The 16,070-nt window shown below is 49.5% G+C and overlaps 1 protein-coding gene across 2 annotated transcripts; it reads right to left on the bottom strand.

Moving 5' to 3' along the window:
• Positions 1–5,267: 5,267 nt before the first annotated feature.
• On the bottom strand, positions 5,268–13,814 carry KIAA0040 (KIAA0040 ortholog). 2 transcript variants are annotated; one of them, XM_057379676.1, is given in 2 exon segments: positions 5,268–8,222; positions 13,741–13,814. In XM_057379676.1, a coding segment is annotated over 1 exon segment (366 nt). In that variant the 5' UTR covers positions 8,111–8,222; positions 13,741–13,814; the 3' UTR covers positions 5,268–7,744.
• Positions 13,815–16,070: the final 2,256 nt, after the last annotated feature.

Raw genomic sequence — 16,070 nt, 5'->3', positions numbered from 1 at the left:
GGAAGAGTTTCCATGTGGTAACCTGTGCTGATGGGGCAGCAACTTCTGGGGCTTCCCAGCTGAGAGTGCAMAAAAAAGTGTCTTYTGTTYAGATGGGAGTTTGCTCAACAGCAYTGCTGRCTTCTGCCACTGGTAAATCCTCACKATTGCTGTTGTGTCCATAGTCTTCCATTTATCCTTTAATACCCTCTTACCATAAGGTTTAGATCTTCAACTGGGACGATCCAGCCCTTGGATATGCCCTCTAATAGCAGTGCTTTTGTGACCAAACCTATCCTGTGCTGAAGTTTTTCCCCTGCCAGGCCTGCTGTGTCCCACCTGAAGGGTGGATAAGCCCTCATGCTGAGCAGCTCTAGGAACTTACTACTACCCATATCTTTGATCCCTTCCTTTAGGAGATCCAAAGACCTACCACAATGGCTGGAAGTTCACAACGTGGRGCAGGGACAATGACATGGCTCTCAGCAACTGTGCCCTGACACACCATGGCACATGATGGTACAAGAACTGCCACCTGGCCAACCTYAGTGGGAGGTACGGCGCAAGCAAACACAGTGAGGTGAGTGGTAGTGCTGGTGTGCTGATTATCTCTTCTTCATAGCCTGGAGAGAGCACATGGAGGAAATGTCTTTCCTTGGAGCAGGAGGGATTGCCCTCTGACTCATTTCATTAGAAAGCAAAATGCTCCACAAGAAAACTTACAGCTCTTACTCTCTCCAGAGGATCTGAACTCATTCTTCTTGTGGGCAGAGATACTTGAGGTGGAGCTGTCTTGACCTCTGAGGAGAGCACCTACAGGAGCACTCACTAAGASTGACACTGGGATGCTTGCTCACTGTCTGATGTAGCCTTTGCCTTGACTTTCAGTGCATGCCTTGGGGTACATCTCACTGTGCAGACTTAGTTTGGGATTCAAGATGGCTCAGTCTGTTGTGTTCCAAGCTGGACAGAGGTTTCATTTATATTAAGAGCATCTGAAAGACTGATTAACGTCTCTGTTTATTGGAGGGTTAAATGGTATTTGTGGTGGGCAGTGGYAGACTCCTAGCACATGGTCTGGGCACTTTAGTAAGAGAAATTCCTTGGTCTTTTCCCAGGGTGTGAACTGGGAGGCATGGAAAGAACATGAATTCTCCATCCCTTTTACGGAGGTGAAGATCCGTCCTCAGTCTTCCAGTAATGAGYCAATCCTGGGGAGGAAGAAGAGGTCTTTATCAGGGAAGAGAAAGAAGATCAGGGCTTAAACAGAACTCTGTGCAGGACAGTACACAAAGATAATGATTCAGTATTTCTTAACAAAGTTTCAGACAGCTTTCTCCAATACGAAGGAAACAATAGCTGACCAATGTGCACCCAGGGACATCTGGATCTGCAGCCCAACCTGCTACCAGTCTTTGGAGCCCCTCATGGGTGATATTCCAGAGACTAGGAGAGAACTTTTTGGGGGCATGCTGCTTGTAGATACTCTGGTTGGCTAAGCATGACAAGGACCTGCTTGATCCAATACATGMAACTTCTATGAACTTTATTAAAACAAACCTTAACACATGCTGATCTTTCTGAGACCTGGACTGCAGACTTCTTAATTCTGTCCTTCTCTGGTGCCATCCACTTCAGACTTCCAAAAATAAATTTGAACTTACTAACAAATAATAGCCCTCTAATTTAYATCAGAGAGAACTTTTCTGAGACTRTCACTTCTCCCTGTTCTGGTCTGTAGTTCTCCTCATTATTTGGGCACATTCCCTACTCTTCCTGCAGAACTGGGTTTTGGGAAATCATACCAGTCGGCTGCCAAGGCTCCTTAAACCATGTGAGTTCTGTAGACTGGGTTCCTCAGCCTCCAGTATCACATCTCTCCWGGTTAAAATCTTGCTGTTTTGCTTATGTCATGTCTCCCAGCCCAAAAAACCTAAGGAGATGTGCAGTAAATTGATGTTCACAATCTGGGATGCGGCCCAGAACACAGTGGATCTAAGGGTTGCTCCCCTCTAGTCTATGCTCACCATCCCAAACCTTCCTCTCAGTACTGCTTGCTTACAATTAACAAAATTCTCTATGCGACTGTTCCATCTGCTGCCTTTTGCTTTTTAATCAGCAGTGTGGCAGGTAGTGATGCTGAAATGATAACACTTGTCATCTGCTTCTAAAATGAGCATCTCTTGGAGTTAAACTGATCCTGCATGCTTTCCCTCATGCCCCAGTGCAAAGTTTCACATTTGACTGCTATTTTTTTTTTTATTTTTACACACAGCCATAAAGCTGAGGTTTATTTTCTTTCCCTGAGATGATATTAAAATTCTGCACCACCTGCTCCAGCCAGGGAAGAAGTAGGAGCTCACCAAATGCTGCTTGCTCAAAGGCTTCTTGTCTGAGCACAATTGTCCCATGTCTTAATGGCCTTTTCTATCGCAGTACTAACCTGAGTAACACATTCTAAGGAATCCTTTCCAGACTTTGGAGAAAGTAATAAAATTGCAAATAAAGGAAGTCAAAATATTTCTGCCTTCTTTGTTTTGAGTGCTAGAATTATTTTTCTTTGTATTTAAACTAAGCATTTTGTATGGAGTGGGAGCATTGCCCAGGCCTGGAGTGAGGCTGTGCAGATCAGGTCTTTGGGATCTGCTCCAAAAAACGGATGGGGATTGTRATCTCTTTGTGACTTAAGTCTGTGAAGGGCCTAACTGTTCTGTGCTTGCTAGGACCTCTCTGAGGAGACCAAGCTAGAGTTGTCTCTCAAAGGTGAGGACTAAATTCTTCGTAGTATTTTCAGGGCTGTGCTTCTTGGGTGGATGGGCAGACATTCATCTGAGCTGCGTTAGGATATCCAAGCTCTGGTTGGGGGGAAGGAGGGACTAATGGTGAGAGGAGTAGAAAGGAAAATTGCACTTGAAGTGTTTTGCAGGCTCTGTGCTAAGAGCATGAGAGAAGGACATGGGAAAATGGTAAGTGCTCTTTGCTGTGAAGTGCTTTACTGTGAAATACCTGTTGCCCACTTGKCTSTCRGTAAGRACARGTTTCAGTTTGTTTTTCASYTAAARGACAYGGTGAAGTCATCAGGAAGGTGACTGAGAGGGAGAGGAGGACTACACTCACACACAGACCCCCTAAAAGTAAGTGTATGCTCTAAAAATCAGCAGGCATGATTGTTCCCTGTGACTTTTCCCTTTGCAGCAGCAAAAGCTGAATTGCACCTGTGAAAAGGGAATATCCTCTTAAGCGGTACAAGCTTTRTATTTGAGCTAAAGGTAAATGAGATACCTTATTTGCAGTTTCTGAGGAGGGTTTATCTGTCACTCCTAATGCAGCTCTCTTTCACCCGGAAGGGYAAAATGACAGCTGCTGGAAACCCATTGCAGAAAGTCAGTATTCCCGAACAGCCACAGGATGGCATTGTCTCTTCATTCGGGAGAGACTTCCYTGTATCCAGCTGGCTTCTGTGGAAGGACCTTTTTGGGGTTAACCACAGTCTGTGCTGCATTCTGGGGGGCTGGGACTGCTCAGACAATGGAGTTTGTTTGCCTTGAGGAACTGGGTGTTTGGGTTTCAAGGCTCAGGATATTTGGGGGTAGTCCCACAGAAATGTCATATCCCCCTACTATCCTTGTCTTACTGTAATCTGCAGCCCTGTAACAGTGACACTGGAGGGCCAATACATTCTCAAAACCTCTGCCTTGCTCTGAGATCACTTAGAAATTTATATACTGATTAGCAACATACCCAGGGGCAGAATTTGAATCCCACGAAGATCCTCACTGCTTTGACATTGCTGTGTTGATGAGGGTTGTCCTGTTGCTGGGTCTAACCAGCTAGGACCATCTGTTATGATATATCTGCTATATCTGGGACCCCAGAGAAATGTTGCTATAYTTACCCAGGAGGACRAGGGAGAGAATGCCTCTTCCAAAGRTAGTGTTTCCATATGGTGTRATTTGGAGAGAATRCTGAAGGGTCKTACTGCACTGGACACTTRCTTGGAAAGCAGTGYTGTTACTTTTGGCCACTGCCCTATTCTTTGTTGGCTGAATAAATAGTGGAATGGTCAGTTGAGATCCAATTCTTCCATCATAGAGGGATTTAATGGGCATTTTTGCTTCCCTTCAATTTTTAGACTGCTCCGGGATGCTAAACTTCACCTCAGCCACTGCATATTTCTAACCTAGGGCCCTGGAACTATCCTTTCCCCCTGCAGCCCAGGCTGCCYTGGAACACCTGGCCCTGAATCCACTGTCTGACATCTGGAGAAAAGCAAGGTGTGCACTGCTCCTTTCTTCTCCAGAAAGTGGGCCTCTGCCATTTCTGGCTGCTTATCACTGCAGTCCTACACACCTCTTTCATCAATCTCTTCTGGAGTCTCAGCCTTGTGGGCAAGGGGCAGCTTGGTGCCTCATCCAGCTGAGGAGCAGGTTTTTAGTTTTTGCCCTCATGGAGGGAGAGCTCAGTGGTGTAGGATTTGGAAAGGCTCTGCCCAGCGAGCTGCAGACCATGAAGTACTTGTYTGATCAAAACCAACTGGGGTTACTACTACATGCTGCTGATCCCCTGTAAGAAAAAAAACCTTCTGCAGCCCACCTCCCACAGCACAAACATGGCTTTTCTTCTTCCCACTACTTCTTGCCCTTGGGTAGAGGAGCTTGGTTGTGCTCATTAGCAAGGCAAAGCTATTAAACTTGAWTAAGTTAAGCTATATCTTTAAGAAAACATTTCTGAGCTGCACAGCTGGCTGCAGGCAGAGACTGCACAGCATTTGCTCGCTGAGCTCTGCCTGTCTCTTATCTAGGGCCAGGTCACAGATACAAGAAAGATTTCCCCAGAAAAATAAACACGACTGAGAGACTGAGATACAGTGTTTGTTTGCAGTTTAAGAGTATTTATTTTTGGTTTAAAAAAATTGCATAAAATTTGTCTTTCCCTGTTGCATGGACTTGTTCAGGAAAATGGAAGGTTGATACTGAAATGCAGTTGTGGGAGGCAGGGCAGAAGTGTCTGGAAAGCAAGGACCATGCAGTGGCGTCTCTGTACTGTGCATTTCTGCCTCCTTGGTAGCGTGGGTGCTGCAGGATTGCTGCTGCCCATTGCAGCTGGAGGGTGACAGGTTCTAGTGCACCCTCAGGCTGTTGTTGCTCTTTTGCTTTTTCTTCCAGAAGCAGCCAATTCAATGCATGGTTTGGCCTGAACGGCAGACATCAAGCAAACCAGCCCCCATGCTTTAGGGAGTGTGGAGGCTCAGACCATWCACTGGTTGGATAGATCAGGGCAGRGYTGTATCCTSGTCTCTCTYCCTGCACAGCCCAGGAGTGATTTGAATGATGATTTTGAGGAGCTTTTGAAATTCAAACCTAACTTTGAACTCCCCAGAGCCTGAATCTGGAGATGTTGTGTGATACAGTGCTCACATTTTCCTGGCAGTTTTCTGGTTCTTGTTGAGATTGGTTGCCCTCACCTGAAGAGTTGCTTGCTATGCTTTCTGGAAAAAAGCCTCGCTGCAGCAACCCTGCAAAGCCTGGCACTTCCACACTGGGTAGATTGTACTCTGATGGTGCTTGCTGCCTCTGTGCTCCTGCTAGTTTTGGTAAACCTCTGTTCTCCCATCGTGTTACCCTTTACTCTGATTATTTTTTTTGTTCCTCTGGGCAGCACCACCCTGCTTCCAGGGCACTCATGTTTCTGGATCACAGCAGCACCACCTGCATGGGCTGCATGGGCCACCTGGTGAGTGTGCAGACAGAAAAGAAAAGTACCTGGATGGGGGAAAGGAGGGAAGGAAGAAGAATAATACAAAAGGCAGTGCTAGCTGTCCAGGATCCTGGCTGGACTGGAAGCTTGGGTCAGACACCAGAGCTATTGCTGCACTTGCTAGCACTACACGTGGCAGAACCTTCATTTTTATACCAATATATGTTGCTTCCTGTTTTGGAGAAGGGAGTCACTAATTTCAGTGTGACAAAGCAAGCTTTGGCATGTACGGGGTCAATTTAAAGTGCTATGTGAAGAGGAGCCCAGCTTCCTGGCTGTTCCCAGCACAGCTGCATGCAGCCAAACCCCGTGACAYGATGTGACCATCACAGCCTGCATCAGACAAAACAGGCTGTGTTGGAACCGGGTGGCACAAGCAGCCACTTCCAACCAGTGGCTTTGTCCTTCAAGTCAGGGGAAGGTGGCACCACCCTTGCCTGGGCTGGAAGAAGCTGTGCCCAGCAGCTCAGTCCAGGCTTGCCTGTGTGGGTTTGGCTGCTTGTTCCCAGATGTCTGGCTTTGGTAACAGCTCTGGCTGGCAACTCTGGTCTGCTCYRGCAAGTTAAGRACTGGAAGAAAATGGAAGGAAGACRTCCAGTGTACRGACARGGCAAAAACCTGATGTGAAGAGGCTTTTTATCACACACATGCATCCCTCAATGAAAAGTGATGGTGGAGACAGAGTCCGGTGGGTCAGAGAGTGGAGAGCAGAGCAGACTTCCAGCACAAGGGACACAGGATGGGAACACAAACTAAGGCGGGGTGGAGGGGGAAACCAGAGCTGTGTGTGGTCCTGTTAGCTGCTGTGCCCAGGTTAGCCATCTTTCCAAGGAATGTGAGGATGGAGAGAGGTGCATAGTCTGGCTGTGTAATATATTCCTTTGTAACGGGTGACTGTGGACATAGAATTTACTTTGGTTCTACAGCACATTTAAAATCCAAGAGCTGGTCAGCCTGACAGCCATACAGAAGCCTTCAGTGGAGCACAYAGAGCTGCCCATGTGGCATCAGCTGGGGCAGCACGTGCTTGTGGGTCTGTGTGTGTCTGACACATGGCAGAAGGGCAGCAGGAAAAGGTGATGGCTGACTGTACCGGSAAACTGTTTGCTGCTTCAATACCGCTTTTGATGTGCCTGGCCCCATCCAGAGGGGCCTTTGGTCCTGCTCTTCTTTAGTAGTCATTCAATAAATAAGTCTAATGCCCATAGCAAAGCTTTTACACAGCCTCAGGTTGTGTTTCTGCTCTTGCAGTAGCATGGTGGGCTCTTTAAAATCAAGTTTGTATAAAAGAGTCTTTCAAGGAAGGGATTTTCTTAAGTGCTGGTGCAAAAGGGCTAATCTGCCAGCCTCCTCTCTCCTTCCTGCCTCTAGCCTAAGTGGAAAAGCATCCTTCTGCTGTGCTGCCTTAGGATGGTGTCTGCGATCTCTAAGGCTGGGCTGAGGCATCTGGCTTCAGGTGCTTGTGAGTGACTTTGGTTTGGTGGCCTGGAAGATGGCACATCTTTGAGCTGTGGGGTAACTCAGCTTTCTTTGTGTCTCCAAAGCACCATCTCCACGGCAGGGCAAGCAAACGAGGWGTGCCTGTGCCTGCTTTGCTCACAGCTGTGTTGTGCAGGGGGMGTGTGCAGGTGGCTGTGAATGTTATCCTCTGCACCCTTATCTCTGCCCCAGCGTGCATGCTTGCAGATGAGTGCAGAGGGAGAGCCTCACACGCTGCTCACTGTGTGCCAGCCCGGTTCGTGTGCGCTGTGCTCGTGGCAGGAGGTACATAGGACCCGTTGGCAGGTCATCCTTGTGTGCTCACCTGTTCTTTGCAGGGGTCTCTGCCCCAGGGCATGCTGTCATGGTGGGAGAGAAGAGGCTTGCACAACCTGTTGCCTGACTGCCTTGTTTTGTGTTGGCCCTTCAACATGCTGCGTCAGCCTCTGTTGAAAGTCACCATAAAGTGGCAGCAGCTTTGGCATCTCCTTGCCCCTCCTGGTGCACAGGTGAAAGGAGTGGTGGCATCTCAGAGGAGGGGACCTGAAAGCCCTTCTGTCCAYTAGATGGGCAAGGAGGGTCTCTTGTCCAGCAAGAGCAGCTTGGGCTGAGCTGAGATCCACAGGTCCTCTTCATCCTGCTTCTTCTTCTTCTTTTTCTTCTTGTTCCTCTCGGCATGCAGCTGCCCATTGCTGCTGGAGCCACCTTTCCTTGTGCTTTCTGTCCTCCGTCTGCAGAAGCAGCAGTGGCAACAGATGAAAATGAAGGCRATGAGGACAACAAGGGGTAGACCCAACAACACGGCCAGGCAGACGGTGTTGAAGATGCCCTCCTCGTGCTTGGTACGGACGAGCTCCAAGATGGAATTAAAGAAAGAGCTGATCTTCTGCTGCATGTCGGCTCCTGAGTAGGCTTCCTGTGCTGCTCCCTGTGCTTGAAAGGCACCTTGAGATATTCTCAGCTCCTGGAAGCAGCTAGTGGGCTGCACAAGTGTCCTTGGATGTTGCCTGCAGAGACAAGAAACCGTATGGATCAGGTGCCTGCTCCCTCAGCAGTTTTCTCCATGKWGCTSCCTGAACAGCCCAAGCCTCAACAGRGTAAGATGTCTCCTGACTTGAAARGGCCTGGAGTCATGGGGCCTGGACTATGCTGCCTGCTATGCCCCACTGGGTGTCTTCACATGAGAAACATAGCCTCCTGTCTCCTGGAGTTTGTTCTTGATGGTGGGGATAGGTGAGGCAGGCTTTGGGCATCCGTACCTGCCTTGGCATTTAGCCAAGCACAAATCCTTTGGACTTACACATCAGCCCTGGCTGAGCAGTCACAGCACAGAGCTCTTATTAGTCCTTTGTAGGGCTTGTGTCTTAGCAGAGGAAATATTGTCTGCAGGAGGAGCTTTCCTGTCTRGGCAGGGACTTGTATGATCTAGGCCACTGACCATTGTGGAGAGCAGTACTGCCATAAGAGCCAGAACTCCACATGTCACAGGTCTCTCCTTTTTCTCAATCTATCCTGGGATGGTGTATCTTTGGACAGACTTTCCCATGGGCCATGGTCTCAGATGGGCAGCACAGAGATAGGGTGGGGTCTGTTCTTACAGCCCCAACACCAGCTGCTTCCATGTACCCAGGGCTGGCCASAAAGGTGGCAGCCAGGGAGGATAAGGGTTGGCTGGGGCAGAGGAGTTGCTGCTGCTGTGCCTCACCTGGGAACTGTTCCAAGGGTTTGGGTAGGGCTGAAAAGCATTTCTGTGGCTTGACGTAAGGCTTTCCTCTTCCCTCAGGGAGGGAGAGGTGCTGAGTGGTAGGACTCTCAGGGAAGTCCTCCTGCAGGCACAGGGAGCTTCTGCCTCTGCTCACACCTTTCTTCCTCTCCTGTGGCCAGGCAAAGCATCTGAGTAGAGCAGGGGCCTTTGTGCTGTGAGTCTGCAGTTCTGGTTCAACACGGGTCACTAAGTTAGAGGTTGTACAGATGAAGAGCTAGCAGGGGCAGCATCAGGCTCCAACACCCTATTTCACCCTTGCTCAGCATTTTACATCAGTGTCTTTGCCAGCCTTTGGGAGTCAAGCCCTGCAGCCTCTTGAGGGAATGCTTAAATCCCCATRTGCCCAGGAGGGGAAACTGAGGCACAGTAAAAGGAAAACCAACACTTCCATGTAACAAAAACTTGAGAGGTACAGTCTAAACGCCAAAGGTGTCCCAGAGGGATTGCTCCACCTGTCCCCTGTGACACCTGACTCCTAATCTTTCCTTCTGGCAGCTCCCACAGAGCTCAGGGACCTCAAGGGAGGGACAGGAAGGGGACTCAGGCTGGTTTAGGCTGAATCCTTCTTGTCTATAGCACTGCTCTTCCTTGCCCTGCATCTCATTTATTCCTTGTGTGGCACCTGCTAAGGGATGCTCTCTTGCATGGTGTGTTTCAGGATCCTCCAGCCAGCGCCACTGTGCTTCTTTCTGCCTCACCGTGCTATTACACCCCACTGCTAACAAGAGACCAAGCATCAGCCACGCCCAGAAAAGCAGCCACAAGTCCCACCCAGCCCTAACCACCGCTTTCTTAATGCTGCTGAGGTGGGAACTCCTRGGCAACCCCAAAAAAGGCAGCTCCCAAGGGAAAATCTGCCTTCCAAAATGCTGTCCTGGGACCTACAAAGCTGCACAGGGTCTTTTTTCACCAGTCTCCCCTGGCTGCTGGCTTTCAARCTTAACTATCAGGACCTCAAGAGCTGAATCCCTCAGCATAGATGCCAGGCTTTTGATTTGGGATACCACAAGTGCTCAGGTTCTGTTAAAAATAAGGGGTTTATCTGCCCCTTGGAAACAGACTGACCGCTGTGGGTTTGCTGTTTTGATCTACATGAGCTTGCAGCTGAGCTGGCCCCAATTAGCTSGTGGTTTCTCTTTTGAACATGAATTTCTCTGCATGCCTTTCCAAAAAATTCTCATTTGAGATTTACAAAATGAAATGCAGTGCTCTGGGAGGTGGTTTTGGGTTTGGCTGAAAGAAGTTTTTTAAAATATTATTATTATTATTATTATTATTATTATTATTATTATTATTACTACTACTATTGGATTTTTGTCCAGACTGCTGCATCAAAACTGGCTGCTCCTCACATTTCCTCAACAGAGGACAGAAATATCACTGGCATCCCCACCTGAGAAATCACAGGCCACCACTCAGAGACTCAAATCCCATACACCCTCTTCCTGCCCCCTGCCTGGAGCSAGCTGGGAGCATCCCAGATCTGCTTTTGCTCACAGGGGAGATAAGCAAAGGCCACTTCTTAAAGCAACTTCCTGTCATAATCTTCATCTTCACCTAGGTCTTTTTTTTTTGGGCAACTGTAGTAAAGGTTCAACTGCAACACAAATAAACAGAGCAGCTTTTCCTCAGCCTGAATCATCCATAGGATGCAGATTTGCCATTATCCATAAATATCCTGMCAGCTCATTATCCAGTCAGGACACCTATGATACACTTGACTACAAAAAAGAAATACAAAACTTAACAACTCCCAAACAACAACCRCCTTAATTTCAGACAAAACAGGATGTATGGTTTCATTCCTGTGCTGAGCTGCTTTATATTTATTGCCTCTAAACTTCTGTGTAAGGAAGGAGGGCTGGAACTTCCTTTTAAACTTGTAATTAATTGTTTGCAGAAGAAAAAAATAATGGGGTAGGGAGGTGGGGGGAAAAACAAAGCACTTTGAAATGTTTCCACTTTAAACTGAAGCTGAATGTACTGCAGAGGCCCTGGCTGATGGTTACTGGAAAGTGCCCAGCTGGGGACGTGTGGCCACCCTGGGCAAGCCACACGTGTATCCCTTGGAAGGGGAAGGTGGAGGTACCTGCCCCTACCCTGACCAAGTAGCACCCAAATCCCAGGGCCATCTTCCAACACAGCCATGCAGCTGGTTTTCAAATGCTTTTTATTTCTGGTGTGTGCATTGCTTTTTGTTTTGTAGATGAAGGGATGTCTGTGTGATAAATGATGGGGTTCTTCAGTTTTATATTGAAAAAAAAAGAAGGAGAGGGAAAGTAGAAAAACTGATGTCTTTGGAGGTGCAAGTCCAAGGGCAGAGGGGTTACCCAAAGCCACCCATTGCCAGCTGAAAACCTGAGTGCACCAYGAGGAGCTGCGTTTAGGAAAATCCATGCTGCTGCTCAATTTAGTGTGACATCTCCCCATACAGAAGGGAGGAACATGGAGAGCTGCTTCCATGCTGTCATCCGGGATGGTTGTGAACTATTTGCCCAATGCATGTGGAGCTGCCATTGGGATGTCAGCTGKTTTTTGGGTCAAGATATGGGACCAAAACACAGGGCCAGGGAGCTACTGGGAGACAAGGCTGTGTCTCAAGGAGGGCTGTGAAGCACCCTGCTAAATGAGCTCTTTGTTTTTGGGTTGCCAGTGCTGGCAGAGCCAGGGGAAAGCTGACATGGAAACTCGCCTGGGAACTCCTGTGACCAGAGATGGATAGCCCCAACAGATGGCAGCTCTGCACAACGGGGCTTTATGCTGCTTGTGTCAGTTTTAACTGATGCTGGGCATCCAACATGAAGTTCTCTAATCCACACTGGCTTCGAAAGAGCTGGTTTGCAAGGGTGGGGAGCATCTGCCACTCATTTGGAGTTATGGAACTCCAAAGGAGTGGGTGGAGAACAAGGTCCTTTTGAGGGATGGCTTGCAATGGTACCGCAAACTGTTGGCGTGCCTGGCTGAGCTGGAGGGGTAAAGGCTGCCAGCTTGTGTATGGGGAAACCAAAACAGGGGTTGCCTTGGCAATGCTGGCTTGTCCACATCCTGTGCACTGCAGAGAGACCACAGTGACTGCGGATGGAGGTAGCATTTGCAGAAAAGTTGCAGTTTACTGGAAACTGCTATGCTGTGTCACCATGGCAGAGGGGAGAGTGCTGGAGGTAATTTTACTAGTTAAGTTCTTTAAGCTCAACCCATAACAGGCCCTTACATCTTCATGAAGTTCCCTCCAACCTAACAAAGCTGAACCTGCTCCTCTCAGCTGGGYTGCCACCTGACTCAGGCAGGAGTGGGGCTGCTGTAAGGTGCTCCCTGTGTCCATGGTGAGAGCCGTGGCAGCTCTGGGGAACAGCTGACCTGTGGGATGTGCTCCCAGTATTTCTGGATTATTTGAACACTCCTGTGCTCAGTGGCCAGCTGCAGCTCAGGACTTGTGGAGCTACAGCCACCCCCATTTCCTTAACGCAGATGAGACCACACTTCAAGAGTTGATGCTAAGGAGTGCAAAGCAGGAATCACATTATTAAACAATCACTTCCTTCTGTTACTGACTTTATGTCAGCTTTATACCAACTTTCATTGCAGTGACAGCTATTGGTCAGGCAGGGAGAGGATAATTTTTGTTACAGACTGTGAGCTCCCTGATCCACCCACAGAGACACAGCTATGCTGTCACACGAGTGGCATCTATTTTCCCTGCTTGCACCTGCAGACTTAAAGGAAAACTGGATGAAACCCGACACCGAGGGTGAGCAGTTTCCTCAGCASGGATTGCACGCTGCTGTTTCGGAAATGGTGACTAAGAAGAGTTTTGCCGCCGGTCTCCCAGAACTTGCAGCAGYTACAAACACCTTCCTCAAATATAGACGACAAACACCAAAAGCCACCACCCAGGAAACACGATCAGTCCCACCACCATCAAACCGTCTTACTAGAAGCCACATGTAAATGCTTTCATTCCCTAAAGGGAGTGCTTGGGAAAACTGTTGATATGGATGTCGGTAACGGGGTTAAAGTGAAACTATTTTGCAAGCTGCTGCCTGTAGCCCACTCGTCATCACAGTCTGCACACGCGCGGCTACCGTCGGCCCCGGGATCATGGAGACTGGCCAAAAGACCAATTTTGAGTTTAGGTGAGTGCCACTGTCATCCCTGGATGCACTGGGAGCTCCTCAGAGCCATCCTGGGCTCCTCTGAACTACCGTATGGGCAGGGCTGCCTCTCTGGGTGGCCAGCAGCCCCCACCCATGGTCCCTTCTGGGGTAAATCACGTGTGGTTTTGGTTACAACAGGCTCAGSGGACTGCCAGAGAAGASGTGAATGCCCAATCCGTGTAAGYGTTCAGGATCAGGTTGGACGAAYAACCTGGTCTAGTGAAAGGTGTCCCTGCCCGCGGCAAGGAAGTTGGAACGAGGTGGTCTTTCAAGTCCCTTCCAATCAAACCGTTCTAGGATTCTACGCTGTTCAAAATGTGCGGGTGCAGCTCTGGTGCCCCAAAACCCTGGTGCCAGGTAGACTGCCCCAGACACACATCCCCTTGAGAGCTAATTGCTCCTCTTTTCCCAGCGTCACTGTTCTCACCCCCTCCCCCCGTCCCGGGCTGCGCGAAGATGATGTGGCCTTAAAAAAGAAAAAAAAAAAAAAAAAAAAGAAAAAGAAAAGCCCTGGATTTGAGCAACACAGCACCGAGGATAACACCTAGGGAAACCCAGCCCCGGGACCCCCCTCCCGGGTACCCCCTGCCCCAATCCCCGACCTACTTGTGCTCCGCAGTCCCGTCCCGCCCGTCGGTCCCGGCAGCTCCGGCGCACGGGGGAAATGGGACGCCCCATCCCGTGGCGTCCCGCCCGCCTCCGCCCTCGGCCCGGCCCCGCCGCCCTCCCGGCCCACCTGGGGCTCCCCCCTCGCTCCCACGGCACCCTAAAACTGCGGGGGACACACAGCGTGGGGCGCGGGGCAGGCTGCGGGGTTTAGGCTGGGAGAGAGACGGGGACGGGGCACAAGCCAGCCCCGAAGCTGCTGTGGGCAAGAGGGAGGGAACCGAGTGTTTGGCTCACYAGGCTTTGGTGCAGCCCAGGTTTTCCCAGAAGCGTTTTTGGGAGACTGCAGGGGGTGATGCCAATGCTGTGGTGGGGAGGACAGAGCAGAGTTCCAGCTCACCAGTGCCAGGAGTACCATTCTGAACTCGCCACCACTGCCACCCTGCTCCCTCTCATCTCCATCCAGCACCCCATCACCACCACCCTGCATATTGTCACCCCTGACGCCAATCCTCTGTCCCTGGAAAAGAAACACTGCAGCCAAGCAGAAAGTGATGGAGGATCCTGTGGGAAGGGGACATCCCAGGAACTGTCCCTGGTCCATGCAGCATCCAGGAGCATTATGGATTCTATACAACCATGGGTAATGATGGATGTTTCAGCCTGGGAGGGCACTCCTGGCTGTGCAGGGTTTAATCATGGCATTGGCATTGCTGGGTTAAAGGTCGGACTCAATGATGTTCAGGGCTTTTTGCAACTTAAAATGATTCTGTGGCTCCATATTTTCAAACTGTGATCCCAGTTCCATTGGGATTGCCACCCTCACCCTTCACTTACACCTTCTTTCCAGTTTATTTCTTTTTAAACTCCATGTCACAGATATCCAGGAATTGCTGAATCGCTGCTGCTTTCCAGTCCAGGGCTCTATGGCCACCATGCAGTGTTGTGATGCTGACAGCTGGGCAAGCTGCCACTAGAAAAATGTTTTGCTGGAATTTTTCTGGTCGCATTGAGTTCTTTTGCATTGCAAAATCCCCACATTTGCCTTTCTTGCCCTCCTTGATGCTTCAGAACCAGTGGCTTTGCTTTACCCGCCTCAGCCTTGGTGCTGACTTGTTGAGCTGGGGTAGCCAGGGCTATCTGACCCTTCAAGGCTCCTGCAAAACAGCCTCATGTTCCCAATGCCAAGACTTGTGAGCACCAGGAGCGATCCAGTGCTGGGAATAGGAGGGAAGAGGGATAGAGAGGAGGGTGGAGGGATGGAGGCAAGTTGGCTGCCAGCCTTTGCTGCTCTYCTTCCTGCTGCTTTCACCCTAGTGCTGGGGTCAGAGAGGTTAAAGATCCTCAGAAACACACATTGTAGGCTACAGCTTGWGCTAAGTGCCTCCTCATAGCCTTGGGGAAGGTGTTTATGTCCTGTAGGAAACACCAAACAATTTTTTCAAGATTTGCTGCTTAACGCCACGAACATTTCCCTTGGTTTTGTGCTGCAGGGTGAAGATTACTGGCATTGCATCTTGTGGCTCACTGCATCCCAGTTTTCTGTATCCCAGCTCACCCTATCATGACTCATTCCATCCCATCTCTCCATGTCCCAGCTTACCCCATCACAGCTCTCCCCCCTCACTGAGCTGCAGCTATTCCCTCTTTTGTGGGTACCAGATCTCCCTATGAAAACATTCTTCCCAGGGCACACAGAAGCCACCTGGGTGCTGACAGGGGTCCCTGGCCACTCTACAGCACCAGATAGCAGTGCCATCTTTGAACCCCCTCTAATAGGATTGCCTAAAAATTATCAGAGCTTATTATCAGAGCTCTCCAAGGATGAGTATGTCTGGAAGCATCAGGCTTCAGAGTGCTTGTCCCCAGCGTTGGGAAAGGGAAAGCCCAGCCTGTCCCTGGCGCCTGGGAGGTTTGCTTCATTCCCTGGGCAAATAGCCTCACTGGGGCCCCATGCTTTTGTGTCACTAATTTAATCTGGCAGAGGCCTTTACAAGGGAGGAGCTGGTGGCCTAGCACCTTCCCCAGATTTTTGAGCACAGTGCTTTGGCAGCCTCTTGGCTTCAGGCAGTAGTACTGTGATGATGTGGCAGAGGTGATGAGCATTGATGATGCTGATATCCTGGAGTGCTGCTRCCTGTGAAGGAGAGTCTTGATGCCATCTAGGGTGGTGATGCCATTAAACTGAGTTGGGAAGCATCAGATAGACTTTAAGAAACTTAGAATTGATGCAAGAATATACAAATATAATCAGTCCACTTCTCGGTCTAACTCAGCATACTCATCCCCACAGCTGACCTGTAAARGTCCCTTCCAACTCAAAYTGTTCT

This window comes from Malurus melanocephalus, unplaced genomic scaffold (genome assembly GCF_030028575.1).
Source record: "Malurus melanocephalus ecotype Western Australia unplaced genomic scaffold, MMel_1.1 scaffold_416, whole genome shotgun sequence".
In the NCBI taxonomy this organism is placed as follows: Eukaryota; Metazoa; Chordata; class Aves; order Passeriformes; family Maluridae; genus Malurus; species Malurus melanocephalus.
The sequence above is the reverse complement of the archived record's forward strand: the minus strand, read 5'-3'. Positions and strand labels throughout refer to the sequence as shown.